General features: G+C 27.8%; 1 protein-coding gene across 2 annotated transcripts in view; it reads right to left on the minus strand.

Annotated features, from left to right (window-relative positions):
* LOC117212822 (putative aminopeptidase-2) overlaps nucleotides 1-7,335 on the minus strand; it is a 74,989-nt gene extending 67,654 nt beyond the window's left edge. The window contains exons 1-5 of one of the 2 annotated variants that reach the window (XM_033457881.1): nucleotides 7,015-7,335; nucleotides 3,453-3,571; nucleotides 2,618-3,023; nucleotides 2,185-2,340; nucleotides 571-1,039 (exon numbers count right to left, since the gene is read on the minus strand). In XM_033457881.1, coding sequence (XP_033313772.1) covers nucleotides 571-1,039; nucleotides 2,185-2,340; nucleotides 2,618-3,023; nucleotides 3,453-3,537 — 1,116 coding nt within the window. In that variant the 5' untranslated portion in view covers nucleotides 3,538-3,571; nucleotides 7,015-7,335. Of the gene's footprint in view, nucleotides 1-570; nucleotides 1,040-2,184; nucleotides 2,341-2,617; nucleotides 3,027-3,452; nucleotides 3,572-7,014 lie in introns of both variants that reach the window. The other variant, XM_033457880.1, reaches the window with a different exon arrangement.
* Between the last annotated feature and the right edge of the window lie 3,520 nt (nucleotides 7,336-10,855).

Here is a 10,855-nt window from a genome sequence, read left to right on the forward strand (position 1 = left end):
TGAAAAAATTTCTTCGATCTTTGGATTACACGTATGTTTAATTAAATCTCAGTATAATAAAATTTGTTCATTTGACTATTTGATATTTATCTTAAGGAAGTTGTATTACTAAAAGATGTAGAAAATTCTATTAAGAACATAGTTATTTTTCACACTAAAGCTTTACTCGAATTTCGGGTCAGGTTGGGATTCCGAAAGATTGTCGACTTATAAACTTATTGGGGTACCCGTTATTTCACGACCCGATTTGGGGTCTTGATTCAAAATGTAATTTTTTTGTCACCTTGTGCTTGAAGTTAGTTGAAGCACACTAAAGTAGTACACACTCGGTATGAGTGAGAAAATGAAGAAACCCTTGCTTATTTATGATTAGTGTCGTAGAAAACTAAGACTGCAATTTATAGAAGAAAGTACGAAAATTTCACAGAGACTAACCTCCTTTATTTGTTACAAGAACCTTATAGTAATTATTATAAGAACAGTCATATTGGGAACGTATTTAATCAATTTTGGAGTCATTGTATTTAATTAACTGCAAGACTAATTTAACTAATGGAAAATTGCAATTACCTGTGCTGTGCCAAAGTATTGAAAGTATCTTGCAAACGCTTCGCTCAACCACAAGTAGCTCCACCATTCTGGTGTAACCATATTTCCAAACCACATGTGCGTTAATTCGTGTATAATCACAGAGGCGATGCTTTGTTTCGCGACATCAGATGTCGAGTGTTCATCATATAACAATCTGGATTCACGATAGGTAATAAGACCCCAATTTTCCATTGCACCGGCTGAAAAATCGGGTACAGCCACCATGTCCATTTTTGAAATTTGATAATTTTGCTTGAATCGCTTCGAGAGATAATCAAGACCCTGCATGCCAATGTTCAAAGCATATTTAGCTTGATCAATGGCGTTTGGTTTAGCCCACACTTTAAAATTGTCTACTTTTACGGGGCTGAAGTCCGAGATAATGAAAGCTACCAAATAGGTCGACATAGGGATGCTTTGCTTGAATTCGTCCCAAAATGTTTCATTTCTGGAATCATCAATTGTATTATGTGAATAAATTGTACTAACTCCTCAGTATCCACCTTTATAAATACATTTACTGTCACATATTCTCTTGGAATTGAAGGAATTGCTGCAGTAAGGAGGAAACTTCACCTTAATCAAAATCAAATCACTTTTTAAAATGTGCTATTTTATAATTAACTAATATTTACAGTAAAGCACCTCTTCACGTTTGGATATAATAACTTTAAATATGAAACTTATTCATCTATTTCTTTTCGAATAAATACAATTTAATTATTGGAGCAGTTTCCTTATTGTTACCAATTCTTCAATTTTAGATTATTAATATCACGTTACATTTAATATACGTTTAATCCCTTAATAGTACTTAATAGTTTATCTTCACTGAGATTCTAGTAAAGTGAACGGTTTATCCCAAGCATAATTCGAGCGGAGCGATCAGGAAGGTACTTGTGAATTTCAACATGTTTTTTTAAACATTTTTTACCATGCATAGAAGTATTTTAGAACATGAAATGTTATACATTTTTGTGATCGGATTTCGTAATTTCATTACACTGTTTTATTAAATATTAGGTTATTTTCTTAAATTGTTAAGGGGTTAATCCTCTAAAACCAGAATTTACTTTCGCTTTTCAGTAGAAAAGATTATGATTTATTAGAATTGACAATTTTTAGGAAAACTATAACGGTATTCTAATAAAATATGATACCATGTTATATAACGTTAGGAAGTAAGAAAAATAGAAAATTTTATTCAAATGACTAATTGTAAGTTAATAATGTTACATTATTATGTATTAGATATATATGTAATGTGATCAGCATTAAATAAAGCCAAACAAACTTATTTTTAAACTCAAACTTCAAAACCTAACAAAATTATTACTCTTTTACACTTTTTTCTTAGAAAAATTCAGTCGAATCACAATCATTTACAGGTGACGAAATATTTAATACAGTGGATGAATTGATATTATAATTATCAATTATGAATTACAAGGAAAAGTGAATTAAGTGAATATTGAATATGTTCTTCCTAAAGATTATCTTTATCATGTATCTCATGACTTATAGATGGTAGTGTAAATGAACAACATCTTATGGCATTTAATACTTTTTTGTAACATTGCAAATGTTACTTACGCTTCTATGCTTCTGTTTAGCGGCATATTGCTCAAGCAAGAATATTCTGCAGGCCTCAAAATTCTGACTATATATGTTGCCTTGAAGCTTGGTTCGTCGAAACAGGGAAAAGCATGTCTTGCATGCGTTGTTTGGAATTGTGTGGAAGCGAGCCACCTAAAACCATTTAATGTCAACTTCGATGTATGTCTAGTTCTCTTTATTTTTCTTTTCGGAAAGCTAAATTTTTAAAACAGAAAGTAATATCGCACAGAAAATAGCTTTTGTAGAATCTAAACTAAATTCTGTATTATTATAACTTTAAGTTACTTTTTTCTAATTTGTAAATGGAGAGATATATTTGAAATCTACATAATAGATTACGTTCAACCTATTTATATAATAATTTTTTAATGTGATAATTAATATATTTTGAAGCGCAATAAAACTTTACCTAATTTTTCCATTAGCATCGACATAGGAGCTTTTGTAAAATCCAGTCATGTCGTCCCTAAGTGCACTGACATATTCAAAATTGATCGTAATGTTTGTTCCTGCACTAAGGACTTTGCTTAGTTTAATTTCGTATTTTTCCGTTTTATTATCATACGCGATCTGCGTAATTTCTTCCTTCTCAAAATCAATCGTAACGGTCACCAAATTTATCTGCATTCGTCCATGGTGAAGTGTTATAGTGTCCGTAGACTTTTGTAAATATGCACTAATATGTACAATTCCCTTGAATTCAAAATTATCTTTTAATTTCGGAATAAGTATAATTTCATAGTTCGTAGGTATGATAGTTTTTGGCAGTCGATAGTCAAGAATGGTAGGTTCCTTTGTATCATCTTGTGCATATTCTGCTACACAATAAAAAATATTTTTATTACTATTAGCATTAATAGTTAATTGAGAAGAAATATTACAGACAGAAAAAATAGTGAAAATGTTAAGTATTTAGTCAGGAAATCATGTAAATGATTTATTCATGTATTACAAAATAATTTTAAAATTAAATTAGTAATTACAGTGTAGTAATGGTAATACATAATATAATATATATAAATCTTGATGTTTAATTATAAGTTAGAATAGACTTGCAATAGTCGGAATGTAAAATATAAATGTAATATAATAACAATCAAATTATTACAATGAGAAAATGGATTTTTGTATAATTTAATATAAAAGCTTACTCATATCAGTAACACATACAATAATATTAGAAATCTATAACAAATTGTATAAAGTGCAAATTTTGCAAAATTATTTATTTAAATTTCAATTACCTTTATCAACGGTGTTTGTTGCTTGATATCTAGCATAAAGTAGAAAAAAGACAACGATCGAAAATTGGTCTCGGAATAAATTCATGATGACGTGACAATATCCTCTCTTGTTATTAAACCTATGTCAAATATCAGAACATGTCGATATACATGTGTATTTTATCATCGATTTAAAGCAATTTATCATAATAGATAAGAATAAACAAATGACACATTTCATAATTAGTTGAAAGTTATACATACATATTTAAATATCAACGTGACAAGTACAAAATAATAAAACATAGCACATAAATAATATATTGCAAAAATTAATTCTACTTTGTTTGGATATTATTATTGTAATAAATGAAGAAGTAACGTCAATTCATAAACTTGTGGAGGAAGATAAACTACGTAAATTCTACATATTTTGCATTCATTTTTAAAATTCATAGTTAACTCAGTTATCTTTTAAACATACAAATTGCAGTTTTTCATAATTATATCTGTGTGATTTGAAAAGAAAGATATAAACCTTTCTGTGAATTTATCTAAGAGTCGCTAATAAAGGAAACTTGAAAACTTTGGCTAAGAATAAGAAACTTTTTGTATTAGATAAGAAACACTTTGTCGAAATAAAATGTAATATAGGTACTTATCATTATTATCCAATTATTGCATATTTTCTTTGACGAATTACTTACAAAGACTCTAATTCATTTTACTCTGTTGTTTTAAGATATTTATTATGTAGGTATAAATATCTTAACATTTTAGTGATTAGACATTAGGAATTTCTATGGAATTTTTATTCACGAAATAAAAAAGGTATTTTGATAATAATTAATTTTATGTATATGATGAAACATATTACAACAAATAGATCGAAAAGATTTACTGCTTTATTGTGAACGTTTATATTGTCTGTTAAAGCCTGTTAAAATTTTAACTTTTAACGTAAATTTAAATATTCTATAAATATATTTAGTATGGAACTAGAAATATAATATCTAAGTTTCTGGAAATTTCAGGTTATTCATTAACATTAAAACTATCCTGAATTTGTGTTCTCAGTAAAAAAAAAATGATTAGTGTACGGTAGACAATGGTAGGCTTTATTAGTTAGATTAAGGAAATTAAAAATCAATCAAGCAAATTAAAAAAAAATCTTCTTTGATTAATTAAACTAGAGTTTACTCATGGTAAATATTCAAATTTTTCTAGGTTAAATATATTTCAATTAATTTAGGTAATAAATGAAGTTAAACGCAATTATTTTGACCAACACAACATGTTATGATTTAATATTATTAAAATTATGTATGTACAATTTGAAGCAACAACTATGATATATAACAAAATATTGATATTTTGTCATTTCAAAATATTATTTCTCATTTTCAGGACAAATTACATTTATTCGCGCTTATCTATATAAAAAAAAAAAAAAAATAAGTGTAGCATTATCATGTATAATAAAGATAAAGAGAATAGATATGCACAATGATGACAAATAATCTGGTAGATTTTATTACCTTAACACCTTTGTATTCATAATAGAGATATCTCGAACTCACGAGTTCATTTTTACATATTTACAGAACTTGGTATCATACGACTCTTTTAATATGACGCTTTGCACGAAATATTTCACATCTTTTTAAACCCTTTATATTGTTAAGCAATTATTTACCTTTCTTCAGTTTCAAGCAAATATAACTGTTCCAAGATTTTTGAGTAGGAGTACATGTTGCCATTCTATCATGGAATATTTTACGTAAAATAGGAATAAAATAATAAATTTATTTAAAACAGAAGTATTTTCTGCTTTTTATCGCATTGATAGTACATATTACCATGGCTAAGTATTCGGACACTTAGACAGTCCAATCAAACCATTGATATTTTTATTACATGTATTTTCAACATCAAGTTCCATATTTATGTATGTTATTGTAATAAATAGCTGACACTTCATAGAATCTATATGAACCCCTAGAATGTGGTTGGAAACACATATTCGACTCTAAGATTTCAATCTAATAATCTATCTAATGCTTTTTCTAAATAAATTCCACATCAACTGGGGCTAATTAAAAAAAGAGTATCAATATCGAACAAATACACTTAAAAGTCACTTAACTTAAGTGCTACCATAGAAGCGATTTTCATTCATCTTCAATTACTGCTTTTTTATTTATACTAATTTATATTAACCAATATTTTTATCGATACTCACTAACTGTAATGCAAAACTTAGATTAAGGCGATTTGTTTGAACAAAATTTTATATCCAAATACACTTATTCATAGTTGGGTACTTGCGAAATATTCTATCTTAATCGTCAATTATTGCAACGAGAAAACGATACATATTTCCTCTAAGTCAAATTAACAAGTTCAAGTTCCTAGATACATAGTACTTCGTCTAAAGTATCACGTAATTTTTTTATCAAAACTGTAACGCCGAGATTCCTAAATAAATAAAAACGACTTTACAGAATTCGTAGATTAAATTTTTATAGTGAATCTTTTTTTCATCATGGAATTTTTCTTACGAATACAAAAAACTTCTTGTACAGTATAAATTTATTAATCGAACTAATTAGTAATTGTGTATACGTTATATTGCAATTTTAAGTAGATGTTAAGTAGATGTAGATCAAGGACATTTTCTTTTTCCTTTTTGGGAATTATTTTCTTCATCTTGTTCGGCAGTTTTGACAATATTGATTGTACCACTCACAAATAATAACAAATAGGTGGCGTAGATGGAAGTAAATTCATAACTGACCACCTCAATAAAATATAGTTGATAAAATTCAGTATATTTTCTTCACAAATACACAAATAATTACAAAATATACTCAACTTGCAATGAAAATAAGAGAAATATTTTATGGAATGTATATCTATCTTATGGAAACAAGAGAACGTGATAATAGGTTTTAAGTTCAAATAAAATATTATTTTGGATAGGAAGCTAAATTTCGGCAAATAAAATATGTTTATTTTTTCAAAATAAAGTATAAAACAAAATATTTCAAATCTGTACTATAGATGTATTTATTTAAAATATTTTCTAATAATGAATATAGATTATGGAGTGATAATATTAAAATGAGAAGAATCCCCAATACCTTCAAATTGAATTTATTTATTTTTTTTTGAGCATGGCTAATCGCATGTAACAAAGTGCGTCATTCAATGTTTTCATCATTAGACTACTCCGTCGCGGACAAAGAATCAATCCAGCGAAATTAAATAATCTTTCAACTGGAGTAGACGACGGAATCGGCGTATTATATTTTAAAGAAAACTGTTTCATGTATTTGTATTTTGCGATAGATTTGAATTTGCAGATCTCTATCATTTATATATTGCAATAGTTATAATTCTACAATATTACTATTATTGACTTATTGCTTATCAACAATACCACCAATGGGTTTTTCCATGACCGAAAAAATCATATGTGTCCACATCTTCATATATTCATAAAATATTTCTGTAATTGTTCGTATACGTATTGTTCGTTGGTGAGCCACTGTGAATTAAGAAAAAGAAATTGTTAACTTACGTTTCCCGACGAATTTGGATGTTTTACTTTTGTCTAACGTTTACACCGGTAAATCTTCATAGTCACATTCGTCCCGTGGAGAGACTATCAACGACAATAGCAGAAGTGGCCGTTTCGAAAAGTGAAAATCACTTGGTGCTATAACGATGTTTATCGCAACTTCTCTACGGATACAGATTACACAGTTTACGACCAGACGCGATGCGCGACACGTTACTTCTATCAATATACGATATTCGAGAAGAAGTGTGATATTTCTACAAATCTTTCGGCTCTATGCTATTTTGCATTCTATTCTCTCTTGCGTTATCAACTTGTTTTGTTTGACCAATCGTGTACTCATTTGTTATGTAGCACCATCGCTTATCTTATCGACGACCTGACCAATGGTCGGTATTGGTATTTTATTTTACGATAATATCCTCGTTTTGATATCATCTTATAGACTTTACCTAACAGAGATATAAATATTTTGAGGATTTTTCAAACGTTCTATTCTTTTTTCTATTACACAATCTACCATTAGGATGTTTTAAATTAATAATTAAAGAAAATAAGTTAACTTGTCGATAATTGTACGTAGAACAGTATGTCTCAAAGTCAATAATTTTGCATCCCCTAAAGTGTGGTTTAACCAAATGACGTAGCTGTGACAAGAGTATTGTCGGTGAAAGAAAAATTCTACTACACTTTTGGTATGATGATATTCCTTACAAGACCATTAAAATCGGTGAGGTGTGCTCCATTCAATGTAACTTATATATACATGTAATTAACAACTCGTCAATTTTTCGGACATAATAATTCCATTATATTATCCTCAACACTACTACTCCTACAACAACTCTCGAATTTTTATATTTCAATCCCATTATCGCTTTAACAAACAAGAAGGATTTAAAGTGGTTTTAAGAAGGTGTTTAACATAAAAATTGAAACTAGAAATTATGTGTATCAATAAGAATTTCTTTATGTTTTATTCTAATTTGAAATATCTCTCAACATTACTGAAAAACTGAAATCATGCACCAAAATCAATTAGTATCATGGGTAAAAATTTATCCAAAGACTTTGCTGTATCTAACGTCTTTACAGTAATAAATGTGTGTTTTAGAGGAAAAGTAGTTTTCATTGTATATCTACTTTAATAACATAAAAAGAGCATTACAACTGTAGTGTGGATAAAAATTTATTTATAGTAGTATGTATTAGTATGACATTAAAAGAGCGTATTAGTTAAAAATTAAAGATTTCCCAATTTTTGTCGTCGTTTCATTTCTTAAAAATAAATTACCTATACTTGTACCATATTTATACGCATTTGTAAGGATTAGATTGACGTAACTAAAATTGGAGAACGTTGTGTAAGAAGGGACTATTGGTCTATAATCAATATATATATGTTTGAATAGATGCCGACTATATTTTCTAAAATATGAAGAGAACAAAGTCTTTCAAAAGTTATTGTAATTATTAGTTCAAAGATAGCTAATATTAAAAAACTACAACCAAAACTTCCAATGCAATCTCTATAATTTATTATTATAAACTCTTAGTCCAGAAAGTTCCTCTACTGATTTATAAAATAAAATACATAATCTTTATAAACTTTTAATTCCGTGATTATAAAACTTTCTGATCAAAGGAACACTCAGTTATCAGAATAAAAATGATTTGTAACTATAATGCGAGGAATGACTTATCAACGAATTATGAGGGAAAATATTAATAATCTGGAATTTTATGTCTGCCAATTGATTTTCTATATAGAAAGAAAAGCTTTATTATTAAATGATATCTCCTAAGCCTTAAAGCTATACAATCGACTATTGTATTTACTCAAACGATAAAGGTATAAAGCTTTCTCGCGTATGAAATCGTTTTCTAGTATTATATTAGTATGACGAATTTTTATCGAGTAACTGGTTACAATGACGTAATTCTACTTTATACTTAACTCTTATTGAATTATAACGTCTCGTTCAATTAATCAAGCTAATGTTTACACAAGTCAGGGTTCACGAGGGAACGATATTATATATTGCGTAATTGTAAATGAAGGCTTTAATAAGTGATATTCATCGATGTAGCCGTACAATACGTATCCTATAGAAATAATCCTAAACTTGAATTGTAATAATTATTTGCAAACTAATATTCTAATAAATCATGAACAATATTTCAACTGTTTGTTATACCGATTTTCATCACTCATCGGCCGTAACAATTAAGTAACAAGTTCATGCCGGTAACCTAGTTTCCAGTTGCTTAAACTCATATAAATTAAGTAATTTGAAAGAATACCTGCAAAATGGATGGATCCTTAATTAGAAATTTCTATAATCGCAGAATTAAAATGTAATAAAACTCAATTAATGTTAATTAAGTTGGATTTGATCTTTGCACATGTAAATGTAACATAATTTGTCTGTAATTAATATAAAAGAAAGGGCAGATAAAAACAGATAAAGAATGAAATATATGAATAGAAATTATTTTATTAAAGATAACGTGAATTTTAATAATGAATTAGTTCGTCAAGAAAGAGTACATTACACATGATACTCTGTTTTTAGTATTTGTGTAAGACATATTTGATATACAATACACAATGTACCTTTGTTACAAACAGTAGCTACCTATATTTGATTTATTTATTCAAGATTTATTTTAACCAAGCACGTTAGTTACGTATACAGTGTGGTTCACGAATCCGTCGCTATAATATTTTAGGCACTTGTGACAATTTGACAAAAAACATTTTATATAAGATTTAATCACCAAGGAAAAATTATTTTTCAATGAATATTCAAAACAATTTGTTGTTAAATTATAGTTTGATAAATTGTGCCTGCAATATCATGGCCACCAATTCGTGAGCCACCGTGTATATTCAGTTAGTTCATCATTAATTTGAGTAACATATAAATAATAAAGTAGAAAATATTTAATAATAATAAGACCATCATTTTGCATGATGTTCATACAAACAAGTCCACATAATAACACCATAATTTCGTATTTAGCCAAATCAATACCGTTCACCCCCCTATTCTAATACTATATTTGTTTGTTCTAGAAATTTCGTATATTCAAGATATGCTAAATATCTTCAGATATAAAAAATATTTGTTATGCAGATTTAACATTTAATTGAAATTATTTATAAGTATATAAATACTAAAAATTATTTATTTAATTTTATTTAGATTCTTTGTTTGTATGAACGAAACGATACGGATTTTAATGGATAATTAATTTTACCGTTACTTGCTGAATATGTAAGTACTTATAATCGTATGTAGTATCTCAAATTCGTTTGGAACTTTTTTCTTCCCGTTCAACTTGTCGATGCTGTCGCCCTCATGAATGTTGGCATAACTTTTGAACCATGTTATTCCTATATTCGAAACTGTTATACTCCCATTACATTCATGAAGTAGTACCAGAGAATACAAAAAAAGATTTAAAAGATTGATGATGAGAACAATGGAATTTTCATTCTAAAATGTATTACATAAAGTATGTTTGCAATAAGTATTTTCAATTTTGAAAGCATAATGATGAAAGAGATAGATTACTACTGCGTTATTCGTTTTATATCGATATCAATACTAATCTCCTGTTTAATACCAAATAAAATTGCTTGCATAATCATATTGAAAATGCGTAGTTAAATGATATAATTTGAAAGCACTTTAGATTGAAAATAATTGTTTCATAATCAAATGTACGCACATTATCAATTTTCTGACGATTATGGACAATAAAATTTCAGTTTTATCTGACAGAACCATTAATAAAATCAAGTTTCAAGTTGCGTCATTTATATAAACGTAAT

The sequence above is a fragment of the Bombus bifarius genome, unplaced genomic scaffold, assembly GCF_011952205.1.
Source record: "Bombus bifarius isolate JDL3187 unplaced genomic scaffold, Bbif_JDL3187 scf7180000008381, whole genome shotgun sequence".
Classification (NCBI taxonomy): Eukaryota; Metazoa; Arthropoda; class Insecta; order Hymenoptera; family Apidae; genus Bombus; species Bombus bifarius.